Source organism: Loxodonta africana, chromosome 7, assembly GCF_030014295.1.
Source record: "Loxodonta africana isolate mLoxAfr1 chromosome 7, mLoxAfr1.hap2, whole genome shotgun sequence".
Taxonomy (NCBI): domain Eukaryota; kingdom Metazoa; phylum Chordata; class Mammalia; order Proboscidea; family Elephantidae; genus Loxodonta; species Loxodonta africana.
In genome coordinates, this window is record NC_087348.1 from 31,235,698 (window position 1) to 31,259,011 (window position 23,314).

General features: G+C 38.8%; 2 protein-coding genes across 2 annotated transcripts; both read right to left on the reverse strand.

Moving 5' to 3' along the window:
* Positions 1 to 3,473: 3,473 nt before the first annotated feature.
* Positions 3,474 to 4,743, reverse strand: LOC100662165 (olfactory receptor 5AP2-like). The gene has a single exon (XM_003423156.3). The coding sequence runs from the start codon at positions 4,554 to 4,556 to the stop codon at positions 3,567 to 3,569; it is 990 nt and encodes a 329-aa protein (XP_003423204.3). The 5' UTR covers positions 4,557 to 4,743; the 3' UTR covers positions 3,474 to 3,566.
* Positions 4,744 to 13,374: 8,631 nt separating this feature from the next.
* On the reverse strand, positions 13,375 to 21,776 carry LOC100665002 (olfactory receptor 5AP2-like). The gene has a single exon (XM_064288103.1). The coding sequence runs from the start codon at positions 15,493 to 15,495 to the stop codon at positions 14,542 to 14,544; it is 954 nt and encodes a 317-aa protein (XP_064144173.1). The 5' UTR covers positions 15,496 to 21,776; the 3' UTR covers positions 13,375 to 14,541.
* Between the last annotated feature and the right edge of the window lie 1,538 nt (positions 21,777 to 23,314).

A 23,314-nucleotide genomic window follows, 5' to 3' on the forward strand; every position in this document is an offset into this window, starting at 1 on the left:
ACTTGGAGGACTAAGGTGTGGCTGACCAAAACCATTGTTATTTTCAATCACCTCATTCGATTGTGAAAGCGGGAAAATGAATAAGGAAGACCCAAGAAGAATTCATGCTTTTGAATTATGGTACTGGTGAAGAATATTGAACATACCAAGGACTGTCAGAGGAATGAACAAATCTGTCTTGGAAGATGTACAGCCAGAATTCTTCTTAGAAATGCAGATGGGGAGACAGCATCTACGTACTATGGACATTTTATCAGGAGAGACCTGTCCTTAGAGAAAGTCATCAAGCTTGGTAAAATAGAAGGTCAGTGAAGGAAAGGGTGACCCTTAATGCAATGGATTGACACAGTAGCTGTAACAACAGACTCAAACATAGCAATGACTATGAGGATAGCACAGGATCAGTCAGTTTTGTTCTGTTGTTCATGGAGTTGCAATGAGTCAGAACTGGCTTAACGGCATCTAACAACAACAACAACATGCCTGGAAAGTTCTTCCATATATGTAAATATGGTATTATTCCAATTCTCTGTTCAGGTCTGCCTCCAATGTTATTTTCACAGAGAGTTCTTCTCTGACACAACTGGAATAGCAAAACAACACTCCACCACTCCTTATTTCATTCTCTTCTTTACTTTTTTCAAACACCACACATCTCCATATCAAACACATACACAAGCACATATATTTACATGTGACAAATCTGAGAGTGACACTCTCAAATACACACACACAAACATGCATTTGATATAGACAATACAGTCTTCTCCACTTTAACAAGAGATCAAGAACTTTGTTTTCTTTCCTGGTATATTTCCAGCTCATGTTTCATCCTAATCATTCAATGAATACTTTTAGAATGAATTCTGAATAAATACAAATATAAAGAGTTTGTATTTTTGTTCCAAGCATAAACTAAGGAAGTATGGCAATAGAGACAATTTGCAACAATACAGAAAAGGAAACTTTAAGCCAATAAAACATAAATTTGATGCTAAGATGCCTAATTGTACAAAATAACTGATTATTTTTTAGGTGTCTGAGCATGATAACTAAGTGAAGAATGCTGATTTCTCAATCCTTTCATGATTCCAAAATCCCTAGATGTCAGGTTTTCAATTCGATATACAAACCTGGAACTCAGGTGGGAGATCGAGGCTGAAAATATGAATTTGGAAATCATTGCAGACTTCTTAAATCACCAGAGACATAAGTAGAACTAGAGAATCAAATGCCTTTGGTTAATCCTTTGGTTCCAAGATTTAGAGGTCAGAATTATTAGGAGGAAGAGCCAGAAAAGCTGACTGGGAAGAAGTGATTAGTGAGGGAGGAAAAAAAGGAGAAGAGTGCCATGATAGACAAACCTAGAGAAGGCTGTTTCAAGGTAGATGGAAACATCAATTGTGGCAAATTCTCCTGACATATCAAGTGAAAATAGGGAAGAAAGCAACTTTGAATGTGGTTGTGTGAAAGTCTTCTGTGTCCTCGACAAGATTAGTTTCAATGAAGTGCTGGTAAATTATCACTATTGGACTGTATTGAGGTGTAAATGAGACATGAGAGAGCAGGTACAATGACTAGAATAGTTGTTTTAAGGATATTAACTATAAAGGGGAGCATAGAAATAGCTTTGCGGCTGGATGGAGTTTTCAGTCAAGAACACTGTTAAGAAGGATGATACTAGACCATATCTGGAAACAAATGAGAATATCCCAGTTGAGTATGAGAAACTGATGCTTGGGGAGAACAGATATATAATTAGAGAGAAGCAAAATCTTTGAAAATCTTCAAACGTGAAAGAGCTGATCTTACACATTATCCATTATGGAAGGGTGTGTGTATAAAGCTTTAAAATGGTAACATGGAGGCAATTTTATCTGATTCTTTATACTTGGTAGGATAAAATATCGATGGCACTGGGTTTTAGGATAAAATATGAGGGAAGAACAGGAGCAGAGAGTTGAGTGTGGAGGGCTTTCTTCTAATTGCACTAAGCACCTTAAGTGGAGGACCAAAGTGAAGAGATAATTAAGTTTACCTAAGTTGGAAAGTAGTCAGATGAGCAGAGTGGAGTGAAATTGAAACCATGGAATTGACTGACTGTGACTGAATGATTATATAAGGACATTGAAATCTCAGATGGGCCATGAGTGAAATGTGCATATGAGAGTATTAATGAATAATGATAAGCTTGCACTTTTCTTGGATTGGTGAGTAAGGAGCAGTTAAAGGATAGGTATTAGAGTAGATGAGCTAGAACAAAAGGGAGAGCCAAGATGGACGTCAGGCATGACACAGTTTTGGATATCTTTGAGCAAAAGTGGAAGTTATGGGGAGATGGGAAGACTGCTCCTGTGCTTAGAGGAAATTGGGTGGGTGAGAAGAGTTAACTTCTCCTTTGTGAACTCTAACAAATTTTTCAGAGATGAGGTGGCTGAGAGTTGGTCTCATTTGAAATGTGCAGAACACTATTGTTCTCTCTCATGGTATGAAATGGATGGTGGAAATGGAAAAAATTGCACATACACATTTATTTGATGTCCATATAATTACTTAAACTTCTTTTACCATACTATCTCATCAAAAAAGCTGTTGTCCCAGTGCTCCAATATTGAAAACATTCCATCCCACTACAAAGAGCAATAGATAGGTAATTTACAAATGTTTATTGAAAATTATGTGAGACTTTGAGACCAGAAAAGATAAAAAGTTAAAGTTCAGTGGTTACTACCTTTAAAATATTCCAATTGACTCAGAAAATTTGTAAGATATGCCTGTAGCATTTATGCGGTTCCCGTATTTTTTATATCTGATAAAATTCTTTCATGGATTTTATTTGGTGCTCTTGGCATTCTTGTGAGTGGAATAACTCTTATTATTTATAGTAATGCTGTGGTACACAGCCCAGATGTCCCTTTCAGGGTAGAAATTTCCTCATCTGCCAGATACATCAGCAGCTAAATGTTCATAGTTGAGTTCCTATCTGGAAATTTCCGTATGGTTTAAGGAATTGCCTTGCTTAAGTTTGTGCCCCCTCCCAGAAGCTAACGTATATCCAGAACTGGTCATTGGGAATGAAAATGTATGACCCTTATCACAAGCCTGGTCATCACTGAAAGGCCATCCTAGCTCCAGAGCTCCAGGGTACTTAGGAAGAGTAGACATATAATTGGCTTAGTCCTTGTTGTAAATTCATCACGATTCAGCTTCTTCCCAATCCCACTTCCCTTTCTCCCTTACAGAAATTATTTCTGAAACACTCTGCAATAACTCTTCCTGCACACAAATCTTTTTTACTGAGTCTCTTTTCCTGGAATCCAACTGGAGACATCAAGGTAGACATAATAAAACTGGGTTGACATGAATGAATATTGAAGTTGGAACATAAACCCAGGCTAGTGGATTCCAAAAGTTTAAACATTCTACCAGACACTGCCTTCACCTACTGTGCTGAATCATCAGATGGGCCCATGTATATATGTTTCAGATATGAAGAGAACAAGCAGGACATCTCATTTTAAATCATCTGTCTTAATGCAAGTACCAGGAAAATGTTTAACGTGTCTTCACAGTATGGTTTTCTGTAAGACCTTCTTTAGGGCCTCTTTCACATCCTTATTTTTCAAACTGTAGATGAGGGGATTCAGCATAGGGATCACCACAGTATAAAAGACAGAGACAACCTTGTCCTGCTCCATTGAGTAACTAGATGTTGGGCGCAAGTACATGAAAAGAATCGTCCCAAAGAATATGGTGACAGCAGTGAGGTGGGAGGCACAGGTAGAGAAGGCTTTGTGCCTGCCCTCTACTGAGGGCATTCTCAAGATGGCGATGAGGATGCATAGGTAGGAAATAAGGACAATAACAACACAGGCAATGACATTAAAACTGGAAGAAGTCATGATCACAATGCCATTGATATAGGTGTCAGAGCAAGAGATTTTAAGCAAGGGTGGAGTATCACAGTAGAAATGGTTGATTCGATTAGATCCACAAAAGGACAATCTAAAAGTCATCCCTGTATGGATGGCTCCATTCCCAAAGCCTGCAAGGAATGAGGTAGCCACTAGTATGAAGCAAATTCTCCCGGACATGAGAACTGGATACAGCAGGGGGTTCCAAATGGCTGCGTAGCGGTCATATGCCATCATGGCCAACAGGAAGCACTCAGTGCCTAGGAAGGAGCCAAAGAAGTAGAACTGGGTGGCACATGCATTGAAAGAAATGGCTTTATTCTCAGCCACAAGGTTCATCAGCAACTTAGGAGTTACAGAAGAAGAGTAGGAGGCATCAACAAAGGAGAGGCTGCTGAGGAAGAAGTACATGGGAGTGTGGAGACAGGAATCAGTCTTAATCAGCAAGATCATCCCCAAATTGCCTACCATAGTAGCCATATAGATTAAGAGAAACAGTACAAAAAGGATAATTTGTAGATCTGGGTCACCCGAGAGTCCTAAGAGAATAAATCCTGTCACTTCTGTTTGATTTCCACCTTGAGTCTCTTGCATATATCTTGTAATTTGAGCTGGGGTAAGAGAAAAGACAGAACATGGCATTTTGTGGGTTGATCACATAACAAGCTGTAAATATGTTTTTAATAACATGTACACATGTGTACCCTATCGAAAGAGTGAAAAATGAAAAGCATAGTAAAAACTGTGCTGAATTTGACATTAAGTTCAAAGAACTGCATCTGACTACTACGTATGCTGCCTACTAACTAATGTTTTTGAGCAAGTAACTTCAGAATCATTAACCACAAACTAAAGTCCCTTCTGGCCTTAACCATTTATAGAATAATTATAGGGAAATATCCTTAAGATGTAACTCTCCTTATTATTTACAAAAAAATAATTAATATGTAAACATACTCCAGAGACACAACTTCTGAAGAAATATGATCAAATTAATTCAGGACACTGAATAATCCTCTCAGGTACTAATGAATGCAAAATATTAAAAGTCAGTAAAAGAAATTAACGATGTCAAAGAAAAGGCTTGAATCTCTGGCAAAAGTTGGTGTTAAAAATTGATAAAATTGATGAACAAGGAAAAACACAGAGCGTCCCATGCATGACTCCAATCCTACCCTAACTTCCCAGAGTCATTACCTACCAAAAAAAAAAAAAAAGCGTCCGTAAACCCTGAGAATTTTCAGTAATTCCTGCTAATATTTACAGAATTAAACTGTAGGAAAGAAGAGATATCTCAGATGAAAGAGATATAACTAGCCAAGGCAGTGGAAACTCCCACCCAACACCCAGGTTCGCTGGATCACAACAGAACCAGGAAACACCACCAAGAGCGCTTGACCTTTTCCACCCAACATACTGAATTGGAGGTAGCTTAAATGGAAATAAGTTCACTCCTGGAAAGGTGTAATAAATGTTAAAACAAGACGTAAAAAAAAAAAAAGTCAATATACATGCAAAACCGGTATTTTCAAAAGGCTAGTTGCCAAGCATTAGCAATAATTAATACAGAATAATTTACATCAAGTTATATCTATATTAGGTTTTTGAACTTCAATGATTAAAAAAGAATTATTCACACATTTAAGCAAAAAAAAAAAAAAGCAAGTCATCTGTATGGGGAAAAAAATTAGACTAGCCTCTGACTTCTCCAGAATTTATTCCACACCAAAAGAAAAGGATGGAAAGCCTTCAAAGGTCTAGATTAGGAAGTAGGGATCCAAGAATGTTACGTTCCAATAAGTTGTCATTTCATCACAGAACAATAAACAGACAAAAATGATGATGTAGGAAGTCCGAAAACATTCAACTCAGGGGCCCTTCTAAAAATAACTCATGATCAAATCTAGCCAACCAAGAATTAAATAGAAAAATACAGCTTAAATAAACTGAACATTGAATCCACATAAGTCTGTGAAAAGCATGGTTACAGAAGAGAATGTTGCTATTATAAACCTGAACTGATATACCTAACTCATATATCCAACACAATAAAGGAGGCTCAGAAATATGACAGGAAGTACCCAAAAAACAAACGCCTATGCTGTGGGGTTAATTCTGATTCATAGCAACTCTATAGGACAGCATAGAACTGCCCGTAGGGTTTTCAAGGAGTGGTTGGTGGATTTGATTTGCTGACCTTTTGGCTAGCAGCCAAGCTCTTCACCTTGCAACAGAGGAAGTATAGAAGTGCTAAATCCTTTACAACTCACAGCAGGGAGATATTTGATATTGCTTAAAAGTAAAATTTGGGATAAAGTAATAAAATGTTTTTACTAATATTGGGGATAAAAGATCTACTGAACAAGGCTGGGGAGAAGGGTGGGCAAGAATTTTTTGTATTTTTACAAACACTGCCATACACAGAAACATCCGTATGGGCTCCACCCAGTTTGCATTAGGATATAGGAGCTTGATAGCCTGTCTTAGTTATCTAGTGCTGCCATAGCAGAAATCCCCCAAGTGAATGACTTTATAAACAGAAGTGTATTTTCTCATAGTTCCTTACCTTTTGTAACAGCTTGAGTTCTCTTTGCTTCTTTTGCTTGCTCCTGTTTAAGTCTAAATTCACCGTAAAATACAAAGCAAAAGCAAAGAAATAAATAAATAAATTCCTTTGCTTAGTGCTGGGAGCCAGGCTGCAAGGGCGGCCCCTCTGCACCCACTGCCCCCAGCATAAACATTGAAGAATTCCTGAAAAGTCAGGAGGAGCCAGGCTGCAAGGGCGGCCTCTCTGCACCCACTGCCCCCAGCATAAACATCGAAGAATTCCTGAAAAGTCAGGAGGAGCCAGGCTGCAAGGGCAGCCTCTCTGCACCCACTGCCCCCAGCATAAACATCGAAGAATTCCTGAAAAGTCAGGAATATCTCTGTCATCTGTGTTATGTTTCTGTTTCATTTTCAGCCTGTGTATAGCAGAATGTATAAGCATAAAATTCCATTATAGATTTAGAGACCTTTGGAGGGGGGCGTCCTACTCATAATCCCCTGGTGAAATCCCGGGTAGGGACAGCCCGTGTATTACTTAGGGATCAACATGAAGTTGTCTTAGGGGGAAAACAAATAGCTCGACTATGGAAAACAAAAACAGGATGGTGGAATCCTGGTATTTACCGAGGCCCTTTTGTGATTAAACCACCACCCACACATGATCCCATAAAAGTGGAAAAACAAAAGGCAGTGAGTTCTCTCAGCCAATTTCTCAGCCAATTACAGGTCAACCTTCTCGTCTACCCCGCTCACTGCTGCGCTTGACTGGTCTTTGGGTATAGAGATTGAGCTAATTGTCCTTGGTATAATCGTGGACAATATGACGTAACCCAAAGTGGCTGGACTACAAGAATTTGGCCACCCTGGACAAAATAGACAAAGCCTATGTGGCAATGGTTTTGCAAAAAGATTAATTATTATAAAAACTGTGGAAGGAATTGCAAGATTAAGCATAAAGTGTAAAGCAGTATGAAGTCAATTGTTACTTTGTGTAAAAATAAATCAACAAAATATTCTCTTCAATTAAACAAAAACTCATTGTACTTGTGTGTGTATGCGGAACTGTACTATGTGTCACTTTGAAAATTATGTCTCTGGGAAATGATGTTTATGATTATATCTTGTACTGCCCCTTTATTGATCATGCGATGTTATGCTTTTGTAAGCTTATGATATAAAAGACCATGTAAAAAATAAAGAGAGCCTTCTTTTTCTGCAAAATGAAAATATAAGACACACTACCTCTCATTCTTTTTCGCCGAACTCTACCCCTCCTCTGGTAACCCTGTTCATTGCTGAGGCTGGCCCCCGGCAGCTTAGATAAGACACTCATTCTAACTTCTGCAGGTTAAACAGGAAGCACAGCTGGAAAGAACTTTAGAGGTCATCTATCAATAGGTAGGAAAACTGAATCCCTTTACACCTTCCCCATTATAATAGAGTTACCGTACATTCAGCAAAATTCCCTTCCTTCTTGATTTTACTTTTCCTTAAAGAAAAGTATGAGAATTTTTATGACAATGCTAAACACATTTCAAAATACAGAGTACTGTAAATCCCCATACAATAAGTTCCACTTTATGTACAACTCCTAAACAAAACCAAAACCTATTGCCTTCAAGTCAATTACAACACATAACAACCTATAGGACAGAGTAGAACTGCTCCACAGGGTTTCCAAAGAGCAGCTGGTGGATTCCAGCTGCTCACCTTTTGGTTAGCAGTGGAACCCTTAACTATTACACTATCAGGACAACTCATAAAAAAAAAAAAAAATTCCCATACTTGCCCTTAAATGTTTTGTAAATTTGCCCTCACTTTCAAAGAATTGAGCCAACCCCTACTAGGAACAAATTCCTCATCACAATCCCCTTCACTTACTGCACATGCAGCTTTTAAACCATCGACAAGGCTTTGAATCTTTTCTTGCACTAAAGTAGGCTACATAAGAACCCGATGCTCCTGTTCTGACTTACCTACAAATAAGACTTAAAGACACACTTAGGAATGCAATGGATCTCGTTCTTAAACCAGGGACTGACTGTACATCACTGAAGTTCAGCTGTAATATTGTTGGCAATTATTCCAACTGCAGAGGCTTCAGAGCAGACTCTGGAGTGAACATTCTGACTTACATTAATTAGGATATGTTTCTCTTTCTTTGGTCTCTGGGGACAGCAAATCTGATGTAACGTCATTGTAATCTACTCATTTCTCCCCTCTGAAACTAAGGAAACCACATTTGTCTTTCTTAGTTCTCTCCTTCACCCTTGGTACACCCAGACTCAGTGGAGAATGAATTTTCAGTTCAACATTCCCATTCAAATTTAAATATTTTTTTTTTATTTCCCCTGGTGACTGGTGGCCTGATCCTCCTAAAAAAAATTAAATCTACAAAATAGAAGGTTAGGTCTACTTCTGGTCACAACTTCTCTAAGGACTCCATGTACATATAAGAAATTATGCTATAAAACAAAAGACAAGAATCACATGATTTTATCAATTGATGCAGAAGAGCCATTTGACAAAGTTCAACACCCATTCATGATAAAAATTCTCAGCAAAATAGGAGTAGAAGGGAACTTCCTCAACAAAATAAAGGGCATTTATACAAAGCCAATAGCCAACATCACCCTAAATGGAGAGAGCCTGAAAACATTCCCATTAAGATTGGGAACCAGACAAGGATGCCCTTTATCATCGCTCCCATTCAACATTGTGTTCGAAGTCCTACCCAGAGCAATTAGGCAAGATAAAGAAATAAAGGGCATCCAGATTGGCAAGGAAGAAGTCAAAGTATCTCTATTTGCAGATGACATGATCTTATACACAGAAAACCCTAAGGAATCCTCAAGAAAACTACTGAAACTAATAGAAGAGTTCAGCAGGGTATCAGGATACAAGATAAACATACAAAAATCAGTTGGATTCCCCTACACCAACAAAAAGGACATTTGAGAGGAAATCACCAGATCAATGCCATTTACAGTAGCCCCCAAGAAGATAAAATATTTAGGAATAAATCTTACCAGAGATGTAAAACGCTTATACAAAGAAAACTACAGTACACTTCTGCAAGAAACCAAAAGAGACTTACATAAGTGGAAAAACATACCTTGCTCAAGGGTAGAAAGACTTAACATTAGAAAATTGTCTATCCTACGAAAAGAGATCTACACGTTTAATGCAATTCTGATCCAAATTCCAGTAACATTATTTAATGAGATGGAGAAACAAATCATCAACTTCATACGAAAAAGAAGAACAAAGTGGGAGGCCTTACTCTGCCTGATTTTAGAACCTATTATACCGCCGCAATAGTGAAAACAGCCTGGTACTGGTACAGCAACAGATACATGGACCAATGGAACAGAATTGAGAATCCAGACATAAATCCATCCACATGTGAGCCCAGCTGATATTTGACAAAGGCCCCAAAACTGTTAAATGGGGAAAAGACAGTCTTTTTAACAAATGGTGCTGTCATAACTGGATATCCACCTGCAACAAAATGAAACAAGACCCATACCTCACTCCACGCACAAAAACTAAATCAAAATGGATCAAAGACCTAAATATAAAATCTTAAAACGATAAAGATCATGGAAGAAAAAATAGGGACGTTAGGAGCCCTAATATATGTCATAAACAGTATACGAAACATTATTAAGCATGTAGAAGAAAAACTAGATAACTGGGAGCTCCTAAAAATCAAACACCTATGCTCATCCAAAGACTTCACCAAAAGAGTAAAAAGACTACCTACAGACTGGGAAAAAGTTTTTATCTATGACGTTTCCGATCAGCACCTGATCTCTAAAATCTACATGATACTGCAAAAACTCAACTGCAAAAAGACAAATACTCCAATTAAAAAATGGGCAAAAAATATGAATAGACACTTCACTAAAGAAGACATTCAAGTAGCTAACAGATACATGAGGAAATGTTCACGATCATTAGCCATTAGAGAAATGCAGATCAAAACTACAATGATATTTCATCTCACTCCAACAAGGCTGACATTAATCCAAAAAACACAAAATAATAAATGTTGGAGCAGCTGTGGAGAGATTGGAACACTTCTACACGCTGGTGGGAATGTCAAATGGTACAACCACTTTGGAAATCGATTTGGCACTTCCTTAAAAAGTTAGAAATAGAACTACCATACGATCCAGCAATCCCACTCCTTGGAATATATCCTAGAGAAATAAGAGTCTTTACACAAACAGATATATGCACGCCAATGTTTATTGCAGCACTGTTTACAATAGCAAAAAGATGGAAGCAACCAAGGTGCCCATCAACAGATGGATAACTAAATTATGGTACATTCACACAATGGACTAATATGCATCTATAAAGAACAGTGAGGAATCTGTGAAACCTGGAAGGCATTATGATGAGTGAAATTAGTCACTTGCAAAAGGACAAATATTGTATAAGACCACTATTATAAGATCTTGAGAAAAAGTTTAAACTGAGAAGAAAACATTCTTTCATGGTTATAAGAAGGGGAAGGGAGGGAGGGTGGGAGAGGGGTATTCACTAAATAGTAGATAAGAACTACATTTGGTGAAGGGAAAGACAACACACGATACAGGGGAGGTCAGCACAACTGGGCTAAACCAAAAGCAAAGAATTTTCCTGAATAAATTGAATGCTTCGAACGCCAGTTTAGCAGGGGCAGGGGTTTGGGGACCATGGTTTCAGGGGACATCTAAGTCAATTGGCATAACAAAATCTATTAACAAAACATTATGCATCCCACTTTGAAGAGTGGCATCTGGGGTCTTAAACACCAGCAAGCAGCCATCTAAGATGCATCAATTGGTCTCAGCCCACCTGGATCAAAGGAGAATGAAGAACACCAAGGACACAAGGCGATTATGAGCCCAAGAGACAGAACAGGCCACATGAACCAGAGACTACATCATCCTGAGACCAGAAGAACTAGATGGTGCCCAGCTACAACCAATTACTGCCCTGACAGGGAACACAACAGAGAACCCCTGAGGGAGCAGGAGAACAGTGGGATGCAGACCCCAAATTCTCATAAAAAGACCAGGCTTCATGGTCTGACTGAGACTGGAAGGACCCCAGTGGTCATGAGCCCCAGACCTTCTGTTGGCCCAGGACTGGAAACATTCTGGAAGCCAACTCTTCAGACATGGATTGGACTGGGCAATGGGTTGGAGAGGGATGCTGGTGAGGAATGAGCTTTTTGGATAAGGTGGACACTTGAAACTATGTTGGCATCTCCTGCCTGGAGAGGAAATGAGAGGGTAGAAGGGTTTAGAAGCTGGTGAAATGGACATGAAAAGAGAGAGTGGAGGGAGAGAGCAGGCTGTCTCATTAGGGGGAGAGCGACCGGGAGTATGTAGCAAGGTGTATGTACATAAGATGTTGTGTGAGAGACTGACTTGATTCGTGAACTTTCACTTAAAGCACAATAAAAATTATAAAAATAAAAAATATATATATCATAAAAAAAGAAATTCTGCTACCTGGATCATGGCAAAGTGTTTCATTGGAGGAGACATGGGGCAGTGGAGAGAACAAGGACAGTCTTTACCTTGGAATCCTAGCTCTCTGGCTGACTGATTATGTGACTCTGGATATCTCTCTAGATCTCACTGTGTCTCAGCTTTTGTCATTTCCAAAAGGGAATACTAATGTCTATTTCATAAGAAGATAAAATGAAATAATGAGTGAAAATTTTTGAGCTTAATCCCCAGAACATAGAGAATGTAAATAAATAAGAGTTTCTCCCATCTCCACATTCTTGCCCATATGCTGTTGTTGTTAGGTGCCATCGAGCTGGTTTCGACTCATAGGAACCCTTTGTACAATAGAACCAAATGCCGTCCGGAACTTCACCATCCTTAAGATCATTGTTACACTTGAGGCCATTGTTGCAGCCACTTCATCAATCCAACTCATTGAGGGTCTTCATCTTCCTCTTTTTTTGCCAACCCTGTATTAGCCTACGTAGAGTAGAATGAGACTTATCAAGTATTCCATTGCCCAAATGAATCTCCTACTTAAAGATTAAAAGAGTGAAACTGAAATAGGTTGTAATATCTAATGATCATTAAAATTATTCATGTTGCTTTGAGAAGACATTCCCTGTAATTAATTTTCCTCTCAGAACCATTTAATCAATGCAATTTAATCTAGTTTCTGCAGGACAGAAGGACTTAAGCAATGTCTTGCTTCATCCCCAGAAATTCAGGAAATTCTGTATTATTTTGTTTAAGCTTAGCTCATTTTTTTTTTTGTGTGTGTATGGTGGTAGTAAAGGACAGGGAAGAAAGGTAACCTGCAGGGAAAGTATTATAAGTTCCTATCAACGAAGAGTCCTTACATCCTGTGTTTCTTACCATGACATATTAGTACCACATGAAGAAACTCACCCTAGGCTATGGAGTTTCAGAATAAGTTTCAAAATAAGCAGAGAAAAATGTATGATCATAGCTTTAGTGTCATACAAAGAGACAGCAGGCACTGCTATGTTTCTCTGCCACTTGGCTGGAGACCATCTCAAGTTAGAATGCAATGTGATTTCAAGGAACCATTTTGAGAATTCACACAGGACACAAGGTTGTAAGCTTGGTGCCCTAAGGATGAAACATTGAAAATTAGGTTAAAATGAGACTCTTCATGGAGAACTTGGCCATCTAAAATCCAATAAACAAGCAACAAGTATTTATTAAGCAACTAATAGAGAGGATTCTGGCTAAAAAAGATGTTACCTCTACCCTCAAGGAGCGTACATCCATCAGAGGATGAGGCAGTGTCTTAGGCTGAGTTGTCTAGACAAGGAAAACAAGTGAAGCACATATATATATAGAGAGAGAGAGAGAGATTTATATCAGGGAAATGACTCATGGGGTTGTAGAGGCTGGAAAGTCCCACGTCCTTCGGTCAAGTAAGAGGATTGTCTTGACTCACGTTGCTGTAGGGCTAACAAGCCCAAGATCTGCAGGTAAGCTGCTAAATCAAGTCTCAAGAACAGGAGATCATATGCAGTGTCCAGAGTAAGCAAAAGGCAGTGAGCTTTGCCGAAAAGTCCACATGTATTGGATGCAGGCCACACCCCCAAGGAAACTGGTTTTCAACTGATTGCTGCTCATAGCAGATCTCATCATGGAGGTAATTACATTATTACATAGCTAGCAAACAACATCATAACTGCCAAACCACTGAGAATCATGGCCCAGCCAGGTTAAGACACAACCTTAACCATCACAGGCAACGTTGTAAATAATGGAGAATCTGGTGAGCCTGTCCTTCCCTGGTCTTAAGTAAAGGAGACTAGGGAGAAGTTAAAATAACAACTACTATTTATTGTTATTATTACCTGTTTATTTATAGCAATGCTGTGGTACAGAACCCAGATGTGCCTTTCAAGGTAGACATTTCCTCATCTACCATATATATGAGCAGCTAAAGGCTCATAGCAGAGTTCCTCTCTGAGAATTTCCTTGTGCTTTAAGGAACTGCCTTGCCCAAGATTATGCCCCCTCCCAGTGGGTAGCCCACAACCAGGACTGGTCATTGTGGATGAAAATACCTGACTCTTTTATCACAAGCTTGGTCATCACTGAAAGGCCATCCTAGTTCCAGAGCTCCAGGGTACTTAGGAAGAGTAGACATATAATTGGCTTAGTCCTTATTGTAAATTCCATACTATTAAACTTCTGCCCAAACCTGGGAACATTCTCCAATAACTCTTCTTCCACACAAATCTATTTTTTCATTCTGTTTTCCTGGAATCCAACTGGAGACATCAATGTAGATACAATAAAACTAAGGTTCACAAGAACAAATATTGAAGTTGGAACATAAACCCAAGGCAGCCGATACCAAAATTTAAATATTCTACCAGACACTGCCTCACCTACTGTGCTGATGCATCAGATAGGCCCAAGTATACATGTTTAAGACATGAAGACAGAACAAGCACGACATCTCATTTTAAATCATCTATCTTAATACAAGTAAGGATCTTAAGTAATTTGAAAAAAAGAAAATACATGTTCTTCTACATAACAGGAAGATGTTCAACATGCCTTCACAGCATGGTTTTCTGTAAGACCTTCTTTAGGGCCTCTTTCACATCCTTGTTTTTCAAACTGTAGATGAGGGGATTCAGCATAGGAATCACTACAGTATAAAAGACAGAGACAACCTTGTCCTGCTCCATTGAGTAACTAGATGTTGGGCGCAAGTACATGAAAAGAATCGTCCCAAAGAATATGGTAACAGCAGTGAGGTGGGAGGCACAAGTAGAGAAGGCTTTGTGCCTGCTCTCTACTGAGGGCATTCTCAAGATGGCAATGAGGATGCACAGGTAGGAAAAAAGGACAGTAACAACACAGCTGATGACATTAAAAGTGGAGAAAGCCATGGTGACAATGCCATTGATGTAGATGTCAGAGCAAGAGATTTCAAGCAGAGGTGGAATATCACAGTAGAAATGGTTGATTCTATTAGAGCCACAAAAGGACAATCTAAAAGTCATCCCTGTATGGATGGCTCCATTCCCAAAACCTGCAAGGAATGAGGTAGCCACTAGTATGAAGCAAATTCTCCCAGACATGAGAACTGGGTATAGCAGGGGGTTCCAAATGGCTGAGTAGCAGTCATATGCCATCATGGCCAACAGGAAGCACTCTGTCCCTACAAAAGAGCCAAAGAAGTAGAACTGGGCAGCACATTCACTGAAAGAAATGGCTTTATTCTCAGCCACAAGGTTCATCAGCATCTTGGGAGTCACAGAAGAAGAGTAGGAGGCATCAACAAAGGAGAAGCTGCTGAGGAAGAAGTACATGGGAGTGTGGAGACAGGAATCAGTCTTAATCAGCATGATCATGCCCAAATTGCCTACCATAGTAGCTATATAGATTAATAGAAACACTACAAAAAGGATAACTTGTAGATCTGGGTTGTCCGAGAGTCCTAAGAGAATAAACTCTGTAGCTTCTGTTTGGTTCCCACCTTGGGTCTCTTTCATGTATCTTATCATTTGAGCTGTGGTAAGAGAGAAGATAGAACATCACGTTTTGTTGAATGAACACATAACAAGGTATAAACATCTTTTTACTGACATATATACACGTGTACCCTATCAGAAGAGTGAAAAATGGAAAGCATAGTAAAAACTGTGCTGAACTTGACATTAATCACAAAGAACTGCATCTGACTATTGTGTATGCTGCCTACTAACTAAGGTTTTTGAGCAAGTAACTTAGTAATCATTAGCCAAAAGCTAAAGTCTCTCTGGCATTAACCATTTATTGAATAGTAAAGAGAAAAACCCTTAAGGTGTAACTCTCTTTATTCTTTATAAAAATAAATTAATTAATATGTGAATATACTCTATAGGCACCACTTCTGAAGAAACATGATCAAATTAATTCAAGCCACTGAACAGTCTTCCCCGGTACTAATAAAATGAATACATAATACTTAATGTCAGTAAAGTAATTAACTATGTCGGGGGAAAAAACTTGAATCCCTGGGAATGAGGAGTGTTTAAAAATTGATAAAATTAATGAGAGGAGAGTCCCATGCAGGATTCCAGTCCTACCCTAATTTCCCAGAGTTGTTACCTCCCAAAAAAAAAGTGTCAGTAAACCTAAGAATTTTCAGTAATTCCCTCTAATATTTAGAGAACTAGTCTTTAAGAAAGAATAGATACCTCAGATGAAAGTGATACAACTAGCCTAGGCAGTGTAAACTCCCACCTAACACCCAGGTTCACTGGATCACAACAGAACGAGGAAATGACAACAGCACTTAACATTTTCCACCCAACATACTGAATGGAAATAAATTCACTCCTGGAAAAGTGTAATAAATGCTAAAACTAGACTTAAATATCTCAATATAGATGCAAAGCCTATATTTTCAAAAGGTTAGTCTCCAACATTTAGCAAAATTAGTACAGAATAATTTACTTCCAGTTATGTCTATATCAGGTTTTTGAACTTCAATGATTAAGAAAGAATTATTCACTCATAAAGAAAAAAAAAAAGCAAGTCAGACATATGGGGAAAAAAAAAATCACACTAGCCTCTGACTTCTCCAGAATTTATTCCACACCAAAAGAAAAGGGTGCAAAGTCTGCAAAGGTCTGGATTAGAAAGGGGGAACCCAAGAATGTTAGTTCCAACAAGTTGTCATTTCAGTACAGAACAATAAACAGACAAAAATGATGATGTGGAAGTCAGAAAACATTCATCTCAGGAGCCCTTCTTAAAATAACTCATGATCAAATCTAGCCAACCAAGAATTAAATAGAAAAATACTGCTTAAAAAACTGAATATCGAGTCCACATAAGTCTGTGGAAAGCATGGTTGCAGAAGAGAATATTTCTATTATAAACCTGACCACATTAAAAACAATGATAAGCCTAACACAATAAAGAAGGCTGAGAAATGTGACAGGAAGCACCCAAAAATCAAACCCCAACGCTGTGGAGTTAATTCTGACTCATAGCAAGCCTATAGGAAAGCATAGAACTGCCCCATACGGTTTCCAAGGAGTGGTTGGTGGATTCGAATGGCTGACCTTTTGGCTAGCAGCCTAGCTCTGAACCTTGCAACAGATGAAGTACCAAAGTGCTAAATCCTTTATGACTCACAGCAGGGAGTTATTTGATGTTTTCTAAAATTGAAATATGGGACATAATAACACAATACCTTTGCTAATATTGGAGATAAAGGATCCACTGAACAAGCCTGGGGAGAAGAGTAGGCAAGAATTGGTTGTATTTTCACAAACACTGCCATACACAGAAGCATCTATATTGGCTCCATCCAATTTCCGTTAGGATATAGGAGCTTGATAGGCTGTCTTAGTTATGTAGTACTGCCATAAGGGAAAAGCCACAAGTGACTGACTTTAAAGAACAGAAATGTATTCTCTCACAGTTCCTTACCTTTTGTAACTCCCTGAGTTCTCCTTGCTTCCTATGCTTGTTCCTGTTTAAGTCTGTATTCACCCTAAAATAAAAAGAAAAAAAAAACATAAATTTCTTTTCTTAGAAAAGACACTCACTCTAACCCCCACCCCCCCCCCCCCCACACACACACCAGGTTAAACAGGAGGCATAGCTGGAAGGGACTTCAGAGGTCGCCTATACCTGAAACCCTTTACACCTTCTCCATCATAATAGACTTACTCTACCTTCAGCAAAACTCCCTTCTTTCTTGATTTTACTTTTCCTTAAAGGCAAGTATGAGAAATTTTATAACAATGCTAAACACATTTCAAAATACATTTCAAAATACAGAGTACAGTAAATCTCGGGGTTAGGAACTTCTGACTTATGTACAACTTCTAACCAAAACCGAAACCCATTGCCATCAAGTCAATTTCGACTCATTGCGACCGTATATGACAGAGTAGAACTGCCCCATAGGGTTTCTGAGGAGAGGCTGGTAGATTCCAAAGGATGACCTTGTGGTTAGCAGCAGAACGCTTAACCACTTCACTACCAGGACAACTCATACATGCCCTTAAATGTTACGGAAATTTGCCCTCACTTTCAAAGAATTGAACCAACCCTTCTACCAACAAATTCCTCAACACAATCCCCTTCACTTACTGCACATGCAGCTTTTAAGCCATTGACAAGGCTTTGAGACTTCTTTTGCTCTAAAATAAGGCTACATTAAGAACCCAATGTACCTGTTCTAACTTACCTACAAATTCGACTTAAAGGCACACTTAGGAATGAATTGGACCTCGTTCTTAACCCGGGGACTGCCTGTATATCACTGCAGTTCAGCTGTAATATTGTCGGCAATTATTTCCAGTTGTAGAGGCTTCAGACCAGACTCTGGAGTGAACATTTTGACTTCCTTTAATTAGAATATGTTTCTTGTTCTTTGGTCTCTGGGGACAGCATATCTGATGTAACTTCATTTATAGTCTATTCATTTCTCCCCTCTGAAATTAAGGAAATCACACTTCCCTTTCCTGGTTCTATCCTTCACCCTTGGGACACCCAGGCTCAGTGGAAAATGAATTTTCAGTGCAATATTCCCAAACAAACTTAAATATATTTTTTTAAATTTCCCCTGATGGCTGGTGGTTTGACCCTCTTTAAACAATTCAAAGAATCTACAAAATAGGTTAGCTCTACTTCTGGTCACAACTTCTATAAGGACCCTGTGTACATATAAGAAGTTATGCTACCTGGATCATACCAAAGTGTCTCAGTGGAGGAGACATGGGGCAGTAGAAAGAACAACGACAGTCTTGGCTTGGAATACTGGTTCTCTGGCTCACTGATTGTGTGACTCTGGGTATCTCTCTAGATCTGGCTGTGTCTCAGCTTTTGTCATTTCCAAATGGGAATACTAATGTCTATTTTATAAGGAGATGGAATAAAATAATGAATGCAATTTTTGAGCTTAATCCCTAGGGCATATAGATTATAAATAAATAAGCATTTCTCCCATCTCCACATTCTTGCCCACATTTTGTTGTTAGATGCCATTGACTCAGCTTTGACTCATAGTGACCCTATGTAAAACAGAACAAAATGCTACCCAGTCCTGTGCCATCCTCACAACTGTTGTTACGCTTGAGTCCATTGTTGCTGCCACTGCATCAATCCATCTTGTTGAGGGTCTTCCTCTTCCTTTTTTTCACAGACCCTGTATTAGCCTACCTAGAGTAGATTGAGACTTACCAAGTACTCCATTCCCCAAATGAATCTCCCAAGTAAAGACATAGGGAGAGAAACTGAAATGGGTTACAATATTTAATGATCATTAAAATTATTAATATTGCTTTGAGAAGGCATTCACTGTAATTAATTTCCCTTTCAGTACCATTCAGTCAAAGAAATTTACTCTAGATTCTGGGAGACAGAAAGACTTAAGAGATGTCTTGCTTCATCTCCAGAAATTCAGAAAAGAATGTTCTGTATTATTTTGTTTAAGCTTAGCTTTTTTTTTTTTTTTTTTTTTTGGTGGTGATGGAGGAGGGGGAAGAGAGTTAGCCTAGAGGGAAAATACTATAAGTTCCTATCAACACAGAGTACTTATCCTGTGTTTCTTGCTGCGACCTACTGGTACCGCTTGAAGATATTCATCACAGGCAATGCAGCTTCAAAATAAGTTTCAAAATAAGCAGAGAACCAATGTATGATCATAGCTTTAGTGTCGTTCAAAGAAGCAGGAGACAATGCTAAATTTCTCTGACACTGGGCTGCAGACCATCTCAAGTTAGATTGCAATGCGATTTCAAGGAACCATTCTGAGAATTCACACTGGATACAGGGTTGTAATCTTGGTGTCATAAAAGATGAAACATGGAAAACTAGGTTACGATGAGACTCTTTATGAAGAGCCTTGCCATCTAAAACCCAATAAACAAGTAACAAGTATTTTTTAAGCAACTAATAAAGAGAATTCTGAATAACAAAGAGGTTATCTCTACCTTCAAGGAGTTTACAGTCTGTCAGAGGATGAGGCAGTGTCTTAGGGTGGATTCTGCAGAGAAGCAAAACCAGTGAAGCATATATATGTATACAATATTTATATTACATATATATATAGAGAGAGAGAGATTTACAGCAGGGAAACAGTTCACGTAGTTGTAGAGGCTGGAAAGTCCCACATCCCTGGGTCAAGTTGAAGATTTCTCCTGACTCACCTAGCTGCAGGGCTGACAAACCCAAGATTGGCAGGTAAGTTGCTAGCTCAAATCCCAAGATCAGGAGGCCATATGCAGGATTCTGAGCCAGCAAAAGGCAGTGAGATTTTGAAAAAAAAATCCACATATACTGGATGCAGGCCACAGTCGCAAGGAAACTCCCTTTCAACTGATTGGTTCTCATAGCAGATCTCATCATGGAAGTGTTTTCATTATTACATAGCTAGCAAACAACATCATAACTGCCAAACCACTGAGAATCATGACCTAGACAAGTTGACACACAACTTTAACCACTGTAGGCAGCATTATGAATAATGGAGACTCTGGTGAGCCTGTCCTCCCCCTAGTCATAAGTAGAGGAGACTAGGGACAAGTAATAATAGCAACTACTATTTATTGTTATTATTACTTGTCCCTAGTCACCTCTATTTATGACCAGAGGGAAGACAGGCCATTTTGAATACCAGACAATCATATGGTCTATTATGCCGGCAATGACAACTTAAAGAGGAATGGTGCTGCGTTGTCAAAAAGGACATTTCAAAATCTATGCTGAAGTACAATGCTGTCAGCGATAGGATAATATCCATACGACTACAAAGAAGGTCAGTTAATAGGACTGTTATTCAAATTTACGCACCAACCACTAAGGCCAAAGATGAAGAAACTGAAGATTTTACCAACTTCTGCAGTCTGAAATTGATCAAACATGCGATCAGGATGCAATGATAATTACTGGTGATTGGAAAATGAAATCTGGAAACAAAGAAGAGGGATTAGTATTTGGAAAATATGTACCTGATAGTAGAAATGATGCTGGAGATCACATGAAGACCAATGGCTTCTTCATTGTAAATATCTTTTTTTTAAACAGCATAAGTGGTGACTATACATGTGGACCTCACCAGATGGAATACATAACAATCAAATCGACTACATGTGTGGAAACAGACAATGGAAAAGCTCAATATCATCAGGCAAAACAAGGTTGGGGCTGACTGCAGGAATAGACCATCAATTGCTCATATGCCAGTTCAAGTTGAAACTGAAAAAAATTAAAACAAGTCCACAAAAGCCAAAGTATGTCCTTGAGTATACCCCACCTGTGTTTAGAGACCATCTCAAGAACAGATTTAACGTGTTGAACGCTAATGACCCAAGACCAGACAAGTTGTGGAATGACATCAAGGACATCATGCATTAAGAAAGCCAAAGGTCATTAAAAAGACAGGAAAGAAAGCAATGACCAAATGGATATTAGAAGAGACTCTGAAACCTGCTTTTGAACTTCAAGTAGCTAAAGCAAAAGGAGTAAAAGAGCTGAACAGATTCGAAAGGGTGGCTTGAGAAAACAAAGTAAGGTATTATAACAACATGTGCAAAGAACTGGATTTAGAAAACCAAAAGGGAAGAATCATCCTCAGCATTTCTCCAGCTGAAAGAACTGAAGACAAAAATCAATATTGAGGGATTCTACCGGGAAAATATTAAACGACATGGAAAGCAACAAAAGAAGATGGAAGGAATATAGGGTCACTATACCAAAAAGAATTGGTTGATGTTCAAACACTTCAAGAGGTAGCATATGATCAGAAACTGATGATACTGAAGGAAGAGGTCCAAATAGCACAGACAGCACTGGAGAAAAACAAGGCTCCAGGAATTGACGGAATACCTATTGAGATGTTTCAATAAATAGCTGCAGCTGTGGGAAGTGCTCATTTGTATGCTAAGTAATTTAGAAGACAGCTCCCTGGCCAACCAACTGGAAGAGATCCATATTTATGCCTATTCCAAAGAAAGGTAATCTAAACAAATGCAGAAATTATCCAATAATATTATTAATATAACACCCAAGTAAAATTTTGCTGAAGATCATTCAAAAATGGCTGCAGCAGTACATTGATGTGGAACTGCCAGAAATTCAAGCCAGATCCAGAAGAGGATGTGGGACCAGGGATATCACTGCTGATCTCATATGGATCCTGTCTGAAAGCAGAGAATACCAGAAAGATGGTTACTTGACTATTCAAAGGCATTCAACTGTGTGGTTCATAACAAATTATGGATAACATTGTGAAGAATGGGAATTCCAGAACACACTTGATCATGCTCATGAGGAACCTGTACACAGATCAAGAGTCAGTTGTTCAAACAGAGCAAAGGGATACTGAGTGGCTTAAAGTCAGGAAAGGTGTGTGCCACAGTTGTATTTTTTCACCATACTTATTCGATGTATATGCTCAGCAAATATTCCAAGAAGCTGGACTATATGAAGAAGAAAGGAGCATCACGATTGGAGGAAGACTCATTAACAGCCTGTATTATGTAGATGACACAACCTTGCTTGCTGAAAGTGAAGAGGACTTGAAGATCTTACTGAAGATCAAAGACCACAGCCTTCAGTATGGATTACACCTCAACATAAAGAAAACAAAGATCCTCAAAACTGGACCAACAAGCAATACCATGATAAACGGAGAAAAGATTGAAATTGTCAAGGACAATCAACACCCATGGAAACAGCAGTCAAGAAGTCAAAAGAAGCATTTCATTGGGCAAATCTGCTGCCAAAGGCCTTTTTAAGGTGTTGAAAACCAAAGATGTCACCTGGAAGACTAAGCTGCGCTTGACCCAAATCATGGTGTTTTAAATACCCTCATATGCATGCCAAGGCTGGACAATGAACAAGGAAGACTGAAGCAAAATTGACACTTTTGAATTGTGGTGTCGGCAAAGAATATTGAGTGTACGATAGACTGCCAAAAGTCAGACAAATCTGTCTTGGAAGAAGTACAACCAGAATGCTCTTTAGAAGCAAGAATAGAGAGACTATGTCCCACATATTTTGGACATGTTATCAGAAGGGATTGGTCCCTGGAGAAGGATATCATGATTGGTAGAGGTTCAGGGAAAAAGAAGACCCTCAACGAGATGGATTGACACAGTGGGTGCAACAATGGGCTCAAGTGTAAGAATTGTGAGGATGATGTTAGAACAGGCAATGTTTCATTTTCTCTTACACAGGGTTGTTATGAGCCGGAACCAAATTGATGGCACCTAAGAACAAGTATTAATTGAGCAGGCACTACTTGCTAAGATGTCCTATGCATTTTCTGATTTTTATGGATCATCCCCCATCACAGATCAGGACACTGGGGTCTCAAGA